This window comes from Emydura macquarii, unplaced genomic scaffold, assembly GCF_026122565.2.
Source record: "Emydura macquarii macquarii isolate MOO-44397 ecotype Brisbane River unplaced genomic scaffold, CSIRO-AGI_Emac_v2 contig_320, whole genome shotgun sequence".
In the NCBI taxonomy this organism is placed as follows: domain Eukaryota; kingdom Metazoa; phylum Chordata; order Testudines; family Chelidae; genus Emydura; species Emydura macquarii.
In genome coordinates, this window is record NW_027130457.1 from 7,076,463 (window position 1) to 7,091,763 (window position 15,301).

A 15,301-nucleotide genomic window follows, 5' to 3' on the forward strand; every position below is an offset into this window, starting at 1 on the left:
TGTCTCTCTTTTAAGTGCTCACTTTTTGAAATGCTCATCGGTGATGTAGTTCAAGCAGTGTGCAGTTCATAGAGGCACAGGTTTATTGTAACTATGACACAAAATCCTGTGCTACAGAAACTGCACCATCATGTGGTCCTTCCCCCCCCCCCCCCCTTTCGCCATTGATTTCAATGGGAGGAGGATTAGGTTTTTTGTGATTGTTTCCTTCTTTCCTTTTTTTTTCTCTAGGGGAAAATAAAGTAGGAAACTAAATGCAGCTCCTGCCATGCTGAAATGTGAAGGATGTACAGAAAGTCCTAATGCTAAGGTTTTCACAGAGGTGTTAACATGGCCCTGTTGGACATTATGTTGGTGGGATAAATCCCGTGACTGGAATATTGGTATAGAAAGGTGTAGCTTGTTCAGGACAGGCCAGGGAATAGGAAGGGAGGAAGGGCTGCTTTATAGATCAAGAACATATACACTTGTTCTGAGATCTAGAAGGAGGTGAGAGGACAACTAAGTGAAACTTTCAGGGGGAAGATGAAAGAGGGGGAAAAAGCCAGGAATGATGTCATGGCAGGCCTCTACTATAGATTACAAAAATCAGGAAGGGGAGGCGAGTAATTTCTAAAAGAAATAACAGAAATATCCAGAACACAAGGGGAAGTTTAACTGCCTAGGCATCTGTTGGAAAAGTAATACAGCAAACACAAAATGTCTAGTACGTTCTTGGAATGTATTGGGGACAAATTTTTGTTTCAGAAACTGTAAGAAGTCACCAGGATCAGTCATTTTAGATTCTGACCAATAGAATTGATTGGAAATCTGAAGGTGGAAGTCAGCTTGGGTGAAAGTGATCATGATTCCAAGGCAAGACAGGAGTGAGAGCAGCAGAATAAGGGCAGTGGACTTCAGAAAGCAGTCTTTAACAAACTCAGAGAGCTAATAGGTAAGGTCCCATAGGAAGAAAATCTAAGGGGACAAGGAGTTCAGTAGAGCTGGCAATTTCTCAAAGAGACCGTATTAAAGGCACAACAGCAAACTTTCCTGATGTGAAGGAAAGATAGGAAGAATAGTAAGAGACCAATATGCTTCCATCAGGAGCTCTTTGATGACCTGAAAAAAATCAAAAAAAAGGAATTCTTTAAAAAGTGGAAAAATGGACAAATTGCAAAGAATACAAAAGCCTGTAATACAAGCCTGTAAGGACAAAAATCAGAAAGGCTAAGTCACAAAACGAGTCTCACCTGTCAATGGACATAAATGGTATTAAGAAGAGGTTCTCTGAAAACATTAGGAGCAAGACAGAAATGAAGAAAAGTGTAGGTCATCTACTTAGCAAGGAAGGAGAGCTAATAACTGGTGACATCAAGAAGGCTGAGGTATTTAATGTCTATTTTGCTTCAGTCTTCACTATAAAAAGGTTAATGGTGGCCAGATACTCAACACACTTAATATCAACAATGGGGGGAAGGAATGCAAGCGAAAAATAAGAAAAGAACACATGAAAGTATATTTAGATGCGTTAGATGTATTCAAGTCAGTAGGGCCAGATGAGATTCACCTTAGGATACTTAAGGAACTAGCCAGAGCAATCTCAGAACAGTTATCAAATATTTTCGAGAACTCACGGAGGATGGGTGAGGACACAGAAGACTGGAGAAGGGCAAACATAAGTACCTGCCTTTTAAAAAGGGAATCAAGGACCTGGAGAATTATAGACCAATCATCCTAACTTTGATATGTGGAAAAATACTGGAACAAATTATTAAACAATGTATTTGTAAACACCTAGAGGGTAATAGAATTAAAAGGAATAGCTAGCCTGGATTTATCAAGAACAAATCATGCCAAACCAACCTAATTTCCTTCTTTGAGAGACCTACTGGATGAGGAGAAGCAGTAGACTTGGTGTATCTAGATTTTACTAAAGCTTTTGACACAGCCTTATGTGACATTCTCATAAGCAAACTTTGCAAATGTGGTCTAGCTGAAAATAATATAAAGTGGGTGCAAAACTAATTGGAAGATCATACTGAGAGTAGTTATCAATGGTTTGCTATCAGATTGGTAGGACGTATCTAGTGGATCCTGAAAGAGTCTGTCCCGAGTCCAGTATATTCAATATTTTCATTAATAATTGGATAACTGCAAATGCATGTTGCAGCTGTAGCTGGTGGCTGACTGGGCCTTCCTCATTCACAACAGTTGTTGCACTAGTGCTTTTCAGCTCTGGTTTCTGAAAGGCGAAGTGCTGGCAGCACACACAACTGCCATACATCTAGGGTTGAGTATAGGCAACGGTTTTCAAATTTCCCTGTCAGTATCTCTCAGTGTTTGGATAGAAAAGGTGGGTGGCCTAGAAGGAGAGAGAGCATGAACACATTTGTGAGGGTAACTAGCCCACATGCTTCAGATGATTCCTGAGTTTTCTTATCAGGGTTGTCAACTTGGAGGTTTTGATGGACATGCTTTGCACTCATGTTAAAGTCTCGTATATATTTATCAAAGTATGAGAGACATTGCCTGTGCACTGAGACACCATCACGCAAGGAAAAAATCCTGGAGGATATTTAAATACTAAAGCAATCTCTAAATTAATGCGAAGGGTTAGTCTAGTCTAGTACACACAATGGGGGAATAAAAGGTTATTTTAGCACTGAATTATTACTGGGCCCTAGTATCAAAATAAGTAAAGACTGAATCATTTCTATAACTATTATGCAATCAAATCAACTTTCAGATGTATGAAAGATTCTACTGAAAATAGATTATAGAGTAAAAAAAGCTAGATTATTTGCAACTAAAAGAATACCAATTTAAATACTACTGGTATACCTTACCTGCTATTGTTACAAGTAACACTGAACAGTATTATAATAACTAACAGGTTTATAAAAAATTTCCCCTCCTTTCCAATTTACGTTGTGTGTTTGACAGCACTTTATGGAGGAGAAGGGACAAAGCTGTCTATTCACTTTCCACCATTTGTATAGGTCTTTCTCACAATGGAACATTTCTAAGAGCAAAATGAGAAGTGGTGCAGAAGTGGTGGTTTAACTCATCTTTAAAAAGTTGACTAGATGTCAAACGAAGGGTGTGCTGCCAATGTTTTTAAAAGTAGTTTGTGTAATAGCAACGAGGAACAGATTGTTTCTTGTGTACCCAGTGGGTGTTTTGTGAATTCAAGTCATGTAGGATCAGCCCCATGAGCCTCTTGTGATCTCTTTATTAGGAGACAAAACACTGAGGATACGTCTACATGGCAAAGAAAACCAGCAGCTGGCCTTGCCAGCCAACTTGCGCTCACAGGGTTTGGGTTACAGGGCTGTTTCACTGCTGTGTAGACTGTCAGGCTTGGGCTGAAACCTGAGCTCTGGGACATGCCCACTTCACGAGGTCCTAGAGCCTGGGCTCCAGCCAGAGCCCAGATGTCTACACAGCAGTAAAATAGCCTCACAAACAACCTTGTGAGCCTGACTTGGCTGGTATGGGCCAGCCACAGGTTTCTAATTGCTGTGTAGACATATCCTGAGATAGCAGTAGTAGAGACCAAAGAATTGTTTTTCTTCCACTAGTGTTCCATGTACAACTGAGTCTAAATTTAGTTGAATCATAACAAGACAAGGAAGGGCTCATCCTGCAGATCCCATATAGTCAAACTCTCAATTCCAGAGTGGACATATTAAAGTTATCACATTCTCAGGAGATTCACAGAACTGACAGATACTTTGGCTCTGAGGAAGAGGAAGGTTAGGGTGACAGTTTGCTAGTTTCAAGGAACCTAAAGAGAATCTCTCTACACTACCTTCCCAGGTGAACCAAGAATACGTCAGTTGAGAAGGGTCAGACTGAAATGGTGGACATCTTTACTGTCCCATCTTATCTGGACCAGCAGTGGCCAGATCAGTGTTGGAAAAATCTCATCAGCTTTCAGAGGGAAAAAAAGCAGTTTCAATGTTTGAGAATGTTTCCTTAATAAATAATTTGACTTTTTTTCCTCAGAGAGGAAAAAACAAACAAACAAACATAAGCATTAGCAACAGCACAAAGCAATCTTAAAATCTGTTGAGATGTTAGATGTTTTTATATCTTTATGATATATATCTTTAGGATTTGAGGACCTAGTGTTCTTAGATTTTAGGTAATGAGCTGGTTCTACTGCTAAAAGCAATGATCTAGGATTATTTTTGTCTGCTCTCAGTTGATTAGTACAGAAGTAGGCAGAGTTTTCTTTGTCTCTAGGGGCCCTCTTACCCAGACAAGTCAGTCTGACACCTAAAGTGAGTTAGTCTGCAGGCTTTCAAATTATATTGCTGTAATTCTTTTATAATAATTTTATGTTTCCACTGTTTTACTTATGAATTTATTAAAACATAATTGCATGCAGAAATGAAGATCATGGAATACAATTAAGAGAAAAAGCAATGTACAGTGTATTTAATCCTCACTAGATAGAATAATCAATCAACAAGATAGGAAGAATAAAGAGGAAAAAAATCAACTGATTGATGAGCAAATAAACAGATTGAAAAGCTAAAAAATAATCAGAGTACCATTGTGACAGTAAAACCATACAGCTTCATCATATAGCTTCACCCCAGTTGAATTTTTCCTAAGTCTGAAATGCATCATAGTATGTATCATAGCATAGTATGTATAGTATAGCATGCTATGATTATTTTCTTGATGTAATGATTGCCCACTTGGTTGCCTGTGTCTTGTTGTACTGAAGTCAACAGTAACTGAAAATTGGGTAAAAGGTTAGTTTACCTATGCTATCTGAAGATTTGAACTGTAAGTATGTTCTCTTTTTCTCTTGCTATAGGCTGTGGCAATTCTGACAGCTACATACCCTGTGGGACACATGCCGTATGGCTGGTTGACAGAAATTAGAGCTGTGTATCCTGCTTTTGACAAGGTGAGTGCTTGTATTGGATGATGATAGTAAATACTTTGTAGCCTGGTTTCACATTCATGGTGATTCTAGATCCGATTTTCCTTTAATTCACACCACTGTAAATTAAGGATAGTTCCAGGGAAGGCAGAAGAGTTACACCAGTGTAAAAGATGCGTAAGTGAAGAAGACTCATACACTAATCTCCATGCCTCCCTTGTGTGTGTGTGTAAGTAAAACATAAGAATGGCCATACTGAGTTAGACCAATGGTCATTCTACCCCAGTATCTTGACAGCAGAGCCAGATGCTTCTGGCAGTTGGAGGTCTGGGACACCCAAATCATGGGGTTGCATCCTGACCATCTTGGCTAATCACCTTTGATGGACCTATCATCTGTGAACTTAACTAATAATTTTTTTAACCCAGTAATACTTTTGGCCTTTACAACATCCCATGGCAACAAGTTCCCTCAGCTTGGCTGTGCATTGTGTGAAGAAGTATTTCCTTTTGTTGGTTTTAAATCTACTGCCTATTAATTTCATTGGATGTGTCCCCCCCCCTTCTTGTTATGTGAAGGGGTAAATAACACTTCCTTATTCACTTTCTCTACACCATTCATGGTTTTGTAGAGCTGTAACGTTATCTCCCCCTCCCCGTCCCACCCCCAGTCGTCTGTTTTCTAAGATAAACAGTCTCTTTTTAATCTCTCCTCATATGGAAGCTTTTCCTTACCCCAATCATTTTTGTTGCCCTTCTCTGCCCCTTTTCAAATTCTAAAATATCTTTTTTGAGATGGGGCAACCAGAACTGCACACAGTATTCAAGGTTTGAGCGGTACCATGGATTTATATAGTGGCATTATGCTATTTTCTGTTTTATAATCTCTCCCTTTCCTACTGGTTCCTAACATTGTTAGCTTTTTTGACTGCCGCTGCACTTGTTCAAATGTTTTCAGAGAACTATCCATGATGACCACAGATCTTTCTTGAGTGGTAACAGCTAATTTAGACCCTTCCATTTTGTACATATAGTTGGGATTATTTTTTCCAATGTGCATTTCTTTGTACTTAACACTGAATTTCATCTACCTTTTTTTATCCAGTTGTCTAGTTTAGTGAGATCTCTTTGCAACGCTTCACAATCAGATTTGGATTTAACTATTTTGAGTAATTTTGTATCATCTGCAGATTTTGCCAGCTCTGAATTCGTACCATATCATATATATATAATGAAAGAGGGTGCACTCAGGCCATGTCAAATTAGTTGTTTGATACATTTTTGTATCTATAGTGCATTGTTTTCATGTCATAGACGCTCCTAAGCTCTGAATTAACATTCATTGTGCCTTTCTATAATTTCAAGTATTTGTCTTATCTCTAATTTTAACCTTAACTCTCAGCTTCCTGGGTTTAAAGTTCTGGGTGTTTTGTTTTGTTTTGAATATAGATAACTGCCATATTTGTAAATCTTTTAAAAACTTCAACTTTAGCTCCAGTTTAATGTAGCTATTTCCCTGGTGAAGAACATCTTCATGAAATATCCAGCAGCTGGGGAACCCAAGTCTCATCTTCAAAGTTAGGCTGTTCTTTTGACACTACACTGTTTCTGCAGATTGGATTAGTTTGATTTGCTTATATTAAATAGTAAACAAAGGTTACTTGATAAGCTAAGACAAGCAGACATCCCATATATTATTTCCATACTACTGACTTAACTGATCAAGCTGAATGAGAATTTTCATTGGAGTTCAGCAAGTTACATAAGGATTCCATAACTGCTCCTGGAATTGACTTGAGGAAACAAAACAAACAAAAAAAGCCCTAGTATCTTAGTCTGAACTACATTTTGGTCTGACTTAGCGCTGGTAACTGCCTACATACTTACACCAACACTAAATTTACATGATGATGGGTAACTGTGTTCTATGACATTCAAAATCAGAGACCCAATCCTTCCATTCCCCAGCTGGTTATACACTCCTGAATTCCTTTGGTCCCAGTCATGGGTGACTAAATACTTGTGTGTGGGCATGTATGCACTTACCCAGATGTAAGTAATTTGGTTTAATCCACCACACTTCCATCCAGTTTTTAAAATAAGCCGTCAGTTACAATTGTTAACTTTGTTTATATGAGGACAAAAATCTCATGCTAACTAAAGCTCAATTATAGACTTGTTCAGGGACATCCTGCTGAATATAGACTAGAATATGAAAATTAGGTAGTGTCCTTGTTAAAGGCACCTAACTGTACTCTGGATCTGCAATAAAAAATAAATCAACTGCAGACCACAGTGGATTGGAGCAAGTAATGTTGATCCTGCTAACGATGAGCGCTGTATAGTGAAACTCCATCTATGGTGAACTAGAACTGAAGTCCAGAATTGTTTGTGTACTGCATGTGCAAGTTGCAATAGTGAGAAAATAGTCTTCACGTACAAGGCCAAATCCTCATGCCACTAAACTTGATAGGAGGTTGGCTATTGACCGCAGTGGGACCAGGATTTGGGCAATAGTGAGCTTTTTGTTTGGTTGGTTGGTTGGTTGGTTTTTTTTTTAAAGAAAACTTCACCATTCAATAGTTTCATTAATGACTTGGATAGTTATAGGTGGAGTGGAAAGGATGCTTATAAAATCTACTGATGATACCAAGATGGGAAGGATTGTAAGCACTTTGGAGGACAGAATTAGACAAATTGGAGAATTGCTCTGAAATCAACAAGATGAAATTCAATAAAGAAAAAAGCATTACACTTTGGAAGGAAAAATCAAATACACAACTACAGCATAGGGGAATAAGTGGCTAGGCAGTAGTATTGCAGAAAAGGATCTGGGGATTAGAGTAGATCACAAATTAAATGAGTCAATGTGACACAGCTGCATAAAAGGTAATGGATGAACTAACATGAGTGTTGCATGTAAAATAAGGGAGGTAATTCTTCCACTGTACTCAGGACTGGTGAGGCCTCAACTGGAGTAGTGTATCCAGTTGTGAGCACCACACTTTAAGAAAGGTGTGTTCAAATTGGTGAGAGACCAGAGGAGAGCAACAAAAATGATAAAAAGCTCATGAAGAGAGGTTAAAAAAAAAACTGGGCATGTTTAGCCTTGAGAAAAGAAGACCGAGGGGACCTGATAAGTCTTCAAATATGTCAAGGGCTGCTATAGCAAAAAGGGCGATCAATTGTTCTCCATGTCCACCAAGGGTAGGACAAGAAGTAATGGGCTTAATCTGCATCAAGGGATATTTAGGTTACATATTAGGAAAAAACTTTCTAACTGTAAAGGTAGTTAAATTCTGAAATAGGTTACCAAAGGAGGTTGTGAAATCCCCATCACTGGAGTTTTTAAGAAGAGGTTAGACAGACACCTGTCAGAGATGTTCTAAACTTACTTGGTCCTGTCTCAGCAGGGGGGGCTGGACTAGATGACCTCTCGAGCTTCCTTTCAGCCCTACATTTTTATGATTCTATAACACTACTGTATTTGATAACACTGAGTCAACAGTCAGGTAGAAGCTTCTATGATTTGTCATGGCCAGCAGGTGGTGTCCAGAAGAACAAGTTCATGTGAGGAAGGAGTTAGGATAGGAATCACACAGGTATGATCTAATTGCAAAGTAAATCTAGATTTGAGATTATACCTTTGAAGAGCAAGGTGGCATGATGCATGCTGGGTACAGAGGAGTGTGTGGTGTGTGTGTGTCCATGCTCTGACTATGAATGCCTCAGCTGTTTTTTTTTTGTTTTGTTTTTTGGCTGCTATAGAACACAGACACATGCGGGCACACTGAGTCTTCAGAGTGCCAAGAAAAATAATTGTTTTATCCCTGATCACATTCATTCACCTGTAAACATGGTAGTTACAAGCTATTGTTTCTTAAGCTAAAGCTTTCTCAAATGAATTCATCCAGAACCTCTTATTATTCAAAGTCCTTTTGAAACCTCACCTGTAATTTTCAGACCTTTCAAATCGGTTGCAGCTAGTTTGTGTGCATGCAACCAATCTTTTGCCATAGTTACGATGTTTGAAAGAACCTTGTTTTATCATGTCAGCTGCTGTATTTTACGGTGGAAACGTAAGTAAGAGACTGGTTCTGAAACCCAGTAACATTACAATGAATTGCAGCATTTGCCACCAGAGAACTTTTTGCTGGTGAAGCGGACTATGTCACAAGGAAAGTGATTGACTCCAGTCTTGCGAGGAAAAGGACACTATCCCTACTAGGGTATCCCTTTACAAGATTTCATGGAGCATCTCTGGTTCAGCTCTTCGCCCTGGATCCCCATCTATAAGAGGGAGACCACTGAAATTGGAGTTCAGATTCTGATCTATAGAATGTGTTGTTAGCTAAAATGGGGGAGTCTGGGGTCTTGTCTATACCAAGCAGCAACATGTACTATGAGGTAAGATTTCTAAAGTCCACTAAATTAACCTGCACAGTGAATGGTCAGTGTAGAGCCTGCTGGTGCACATTGAAGTTCTCTAGTGTACTTTAATGTAGTTCTGCCTTACTTGTAGAAGTATAGACTTAAGAAAACCATGTTCAGAGATCTGTCAGTAATCAAAGAGCACAGCTCATATTGTACATAGCCACTTAAGATTTTTTTTTACTGGCATCTTCCATACGCACAAATGTCAGAGTCATAGAATTTAATTCCAGAAGGAACCACCAGATTACATAGATGCTGGAACTTGGGGTGCTGCTGCACCCCCAGGCTTGAAGTGGATTCCATCATATACAGGGTTTACAGTTTGGTTCAATGGCTCTCAGCACCCCCACTATAAAAATAGTTCCAGCCCCCCCACACACCCCCGGCTAGATCATCCAGCCTGACATCCTGTATAGCACAGGCCATCAGCACCTGCACATTAAACCCAACAACTGAAATTAGACCAAAGTATTACAGCTTTTAGGAGACTAGACTATTGTGTCAAAAGCAGAGAATAAGAGGGACCGATGTGCACCAATGCCTGAGGCTCTTGCAATGGCTGGGAAATGATTAAGTAAGATATAGCCAGATAATCCTGGCAAGTGACCCACACCCACATGCTACAGAGGAAGGCAAAAAAACCCCAAGGCCACTGTCAATCTGACCTGGGGAAAATGCCTTCCAGACCCCACATGCGTCAGTCATTTAGACCCTGAGCATGTGAGCAAGAACCAGCCACCTGAGAGAGAGAATACTCAATGCCACCTAAGAGTCCTGCCCCTCCCTGTCCAATGTCCCATCTCCCGCTGTGGCCATCTCTGATGTTTCAGAGGAAACATATACTGGGAGTGGGGGAGAAGGAATCCCTTCCTGATCCTTCCAGGTGGCCAGCTGAAACCTTGAAGCATGAACTTTTAGAAACATGAGGCATAAACTGGAAATGAGCCTCACGGCTGCTGCGCGCTCTGCCCCTGATCATCAAAAGCAAACCCATTATACAGTTGCACTTATTAATTTGTCCTGCTCTTCCTCAAAACTAATTAGGTGTTGTGGGTACAAACAGCTTCTATTGGGAGGCTGCTCCAGAACCTCACCCCTCTGATGGTTAGAAGTGGTTTTGTCCAAATTTCCAATTTGTATTTGAGCACCAAAGTGCAATTTGAGCATCCCAGTGCAGAATTGGTTTCCATATGTTAAATAATCACATTTGAAAGTTGGAGACTGAGTTTTGCACAAAAGCTTATGAAATAGAATACTTCTAATCTGTCCCCCATTCATGTCTTACACTCTCCTGGACCGGTTTGACAAGTTCCTACTTTTCATGTTAGGTTTAGCAAGTCATCCGTACCATATGGCTGCCAGTTTGATATTCTTCTGCTTGATCTACATCAAGGCTGAGTAAATATCATACTACATCAGAGTTCTTATCAGTTCTGGCAACTACCCATATGTCTAAAGCAGCAGCTAACTCTGCAGCCACTGTTCTAGGGATGCCCTTCTTCTGGGTTTCTGTGCTCCCCTATCATAGCTCATTAATTTATCATAAGGATGTGTTCCCAGGCAGTAGGATGAAACCTTTAGCTTCATTTGTTGTTTTTAGGTCCTTTGGGGAATGAGTGGGGATTGTTATTTTTAAGCACAGATGCCACTGCAATGTGAGTACAGAATCCATGTTCAGGGTGGAAGATCTGGCTGTTCTAATTACATACAGTTCATTAGACTTAATTAGCAGAGCCAGGTGTTCCAAGATCTTTGTTTACATTAGTCACTCATTGGCTAATTGGATCTGTATTGAGTCAGGGAGACTGCATTGCTGTGTACATGCTGTACCCTTTGTGTTGATATGGGGAGGGAGGGTAACATTTTTTTCCTGGCTCTGATAGGATCCCACAAGCTTTAAGCAAAGAGAGCCAACACCACACCGGTATCCTTTAGAAAGAATCATTAAGAATTTTAAACAGGCATTACTCCTGTGTGGGAGGGCTGAGGCAATCAGTAAACTCTGAGAGGCCATTTGAACAGTGATTGTCAGTTCACATGGAAAAATATTCTGTGGTTGTGCAAGTATCCTGTTTGGAAGCTAAATACGGGGGGGGGAAAAGAAAGATACACACAGACAGTGAGATCCCACTTATGACCCTGGTGCTGTCAGCTACACAGCAGTCTGGAGCCAAGTTAATGCTTGTTATCTCTTTCTTTCTCTGTATCTCTCACCCTAGAATAACCCCAGCAATAAACTGGTGAACACCAGCAGCACAGTTACAGCAACGCATATCAAGAAGTTCACTTTTGTCTGCATGGCTCTATCATTAACGGTAAGGAGTCACTCGTCAACTCTTTTTTGTTTTCATTCTGAAGAAAATTATTGCATACGTGTGACACTGCAAACACTGAATTCAGATTATCAGAATGTCATCAACATATTTCTAGCATTATTCTCTTTGCCTATGAAGCTTAGGTTAGTTTCATCTTCTAAAATAGCATGTGTGGAGAAAGCAGTGGGGCAAAGGGGTTTTGCTTCTTGAGTTACTTAAAACAAATAAGACAAAAGTAGCACAAAATGGGTACCTTACATGCCTTATATATTGCAACAAAAAGTTTTGTTTTATTTCTTGATGTTTTATGGCACCAGTATAGCACTCACCAATTTTTTGTTTTAAATAAGTCTGCAGAGATAGGGGAAGGAAAAGGAGTTTTGCATTTCTTTCAGAGAACAATCTTTGACAAGACACCTTATCAGGAAAATAATTAGGTGCTGATTCTCCCATGCTGGAGTGTGGAACAACAGCTTATCCCCTGCACTCAGAGTTTAGCTTGAATAAGACTGAAGGCCAAATTCTGGAATATCTGGTAGTCATGTCTGTGAGATGTGTGCTCACCTTAGCAAAGTAACTGTTACCCTAATTAATATACATAGTTACTCTAGTTTTGATGTACAAAAAAGGCATAAAAGAAAGGTGAGCTCCCGTTGTTCAACACTTATTACTCAAACCCTGCGTGGTGGGAAGGATTTTTGTGAAGTATGAAGGCTCAGTGTTTTTCATTGTTTCACTTTTCACTTGTTGATCTGTCTTCCCATTCAAATTCTGCTTTAAGCTTGGTATTACTTGTTAGGTTACTTATTAGCAGGCACTTCTTAAAAATTCAACAGCTTTCCATTTTTATAATACCACAGGATTTTTTTTTCTGACTTGTGAATGTAAATGATTTGTGCCCCCCAAAATCAAGTTGTTCAATTGTCAGAATCCTACGGTTGAAGACTGCTGCTTGTGCACATTAAGTATGGCACAACTACAGTTGCAAAACTACAAATAGAGACTGTTTTTCAAAATATAGCACTAAGGTATATGGCCGGACAGTGATAAAATAGTAATAAAAATGGTACCAGTCAGCTATCTGTCTGTCTGTCTGCATGTTTTTCTCTGCTAGCATGAGTGTGAGGTTTGTGAATGTAGCAGAATGCTGAATCACTGAAGATGTGCTGATAGTGTTCTTTGGAATCAGCACCTGTTCCCCTAGATGACCCCTGCTTATTACTGCTCACTGTTGGATTTAAAGTGGAAAGATAATCACATGAGAGAGTGGATTTGAGTTTCAGGGTTTTGGTTTTTGTTACAACATGCCTTTCCATGGAGTAAGTACTGATAGGAACATCACAGGCCTGCAACTTGCCCTGTGCCCTTCCTCCCACCCCCTCTCACCACACACACGCACACAAACCCAAGTTAACTCAACTAGAAATTTCTCCAAATCTTGTCTTGGAGTTGGGCTTTAGCAGCTGAGCTTTGCTTGAGGCCAGCTGATTATTTTCTTAGTTTCCATTCTACAGAAGACGGACTATCTAGAGATTTTTGTGACTCCACAACATCCCAGAAATGGCCAGCATACCAGTGTGCACAACATGCCTCCTGGTAAGACAATTATTTCTGCACCCAGGGTCTGTTTAGAAGCAATTCTTACAAGCAATTGTGGAGAAGTTTTACATTTCCATGACTTTTTCCTTCATCATATTTTGAGGGCAATTCTCCTTCCTCATTTTGAAAAGGAAAATGGCCCCCCGGCCAAGAGAGTAACACAGCCTTTGACATAGACTTCAGTATCAAAGCAAGTGGTGGAGCAGAGGATCATGGTGAATACAACTACTGTTCTGGCATACGATGCAGAAAGCATTTACACCAATACTTGGCATTAGTCCTCAGTACTCAATCGTCTTCCCACTCCTGTTGGATTTGTGTTAGCAACAACCATGCATGGACAAAGTTGTTGCTAGCAGGTTTGAGATGCAAGCACACTCTCCCTGATGAGCACAGAAAGCCATGTTGTATGATACCCATGCTAACTCAACAGTGCTACGGAAAACCTATAGGATTTCTCAGATAAAATCTCTCCCTGCATAGAAAGGGATTGGCTGCAACGGTTTGTTTTTTAGATGTGGCTGATGCTGTTTTGGCTTCAGCTTTGATGCAGACAGTGCCTAAAACTATATACGCACACTATACACAGGTTTTACTGGTATCTTAGGTATCCTTCCTGTTCTTTGGAGGAGTCAGCTCCTTTTGGACTCCCCTTTCAAAATGTCTGGGGATTCCAGTTTGGAGTTAACAGTGGATGCTGTGATTTGTTCTAAGAGGTCTTAGGCCAGTTGCTAGTTACATTCCTTGTTGTCTTTTGCCATCACTAGTTTCTAGTCTGCATCCTCGAGGACTGAAGAAGATGTGGACTGACTACATGAGAAATAGTTCTATGTAGAGCCAAGCCTTCCAGCACACTAACCTCTACTAGTTGTTGTCACAGCATTTCTGTGAAGTAGGTAAAGTATTCTATGCCTCATTTCACAGTTGGGAAAACTGAGACAGAAAAATGAAATGACTCACTGAACAGTTTGCCATCCAAACCACACTTCTGTCTCTCACAGTTTAGGTCCAGTGCCATTGCTTGATTGGCCACAGATTGGCTGCTTCCTGGATCTTTCACGTTGTGTCCCCTTTATTGCTCACGGCTTTCTCTAGATCTTCTTGCCCTAACTCCCCCCATATCCCAAGTGACTCCCTCTCCTGCAGCAAAGAGCTAGAGCCTGCCAGAGCTCTCTGAGACTCACTGGAGTCACTTTTCAGGAAACCTTTCCTCTTTCCAGACTGCAGCACTTGTGTTTCACCACTCAAAGCTTCATATAAACTGATTATTGTCTTAACCCACTTAGGCATTTTTCAGCTTACAAAGGTTCTGGTAAATCCTGAGCTGCTCACATTACCAGCACCACTCTGCGCAGAGCTATTTTTAATCTTCTGATTAGGCTTTTCCTTTATAACTTTCCAAACTATTTTTACATGCTTGATCCTACCTCCCTGTACTCAACTGATACAGTTTTTTCATAAGCTCATGTTGGGAAACCCATCTGTCTAGAAGTACCAGCAACAGTCCATTTCCATGACTTTTTTGAGTTGTTCTTATTTGTGCATCATTACCTATGATCATTCACCAATAACCCCATCAAAAAGTAGAACCGTTAGTAGAGCGCATTTCCTAGTTAGTCCCTGTTGTCTGCCATACTATTCTCTGGGAAAGTCTATCTATCACGGGCGAATCTGTAGAAAGCCAGCTTACAGGCCTGATTCTGTTCAGGGGCCTGATCCTGCAAACACTTGCACATAAGACTTTAGTGGGACATAAGCATGCAAATAATTTTCTTCATGTTAAGTATTTGTAGGGTTGAGCTCCAGATTTGCATCTGCTGCAGCCAGTTCAAACAGCTACAGTAATTGCTCTTTTATCGGAGGGAAAACTGTTTCCATAACCATTAGTAACTGCTCTGTTCTCCTGGATCTGTCCCGCTACAATATATGTAGTCTAATGGGATCATTCTTGGTAGGGGCTTATCATGTTAGCACATCTCCTTAGTGTCCAGACATGGAGGAAGAGGGGATATAGTTCTTCCCAGGTTAGCTGAACACAGATCAGCCAAGAAGGGTATTTAACTATGCCACCT

The 15,301-nt window shown here is 40.2% G+C and overlaps 1 protein-coding gene across 3 annotated transcripts in view; it reads left to right on the forward strand.

Annotated features, from left to right (window-relative positions):
• Positions 1–15,301, forward strand: part of ANKH (ANKH inorganic pyrophosphate transport regulator) — a 129,190-nt gene that overhangs the window by 88,509 nt on the left and 25,380 nt on the right. For all 3 annotated transcript variants that reach the window (XM_067569898.1, XM_067569908.1, XM_067569889.1), the window contains exons 8-9: positions 4,814–4,906; positions 11,535–11,630. In XM_067569898.1, coding sequence (XP_067425999.1) covers positions 4,814–4,906; positions 11,535–11,630 — 189 coding nt within the window. The remainder of the gene's footprint in view (positions 1–4,813; positions 4,907–11,534; positions 11,631–15,301) is intronic.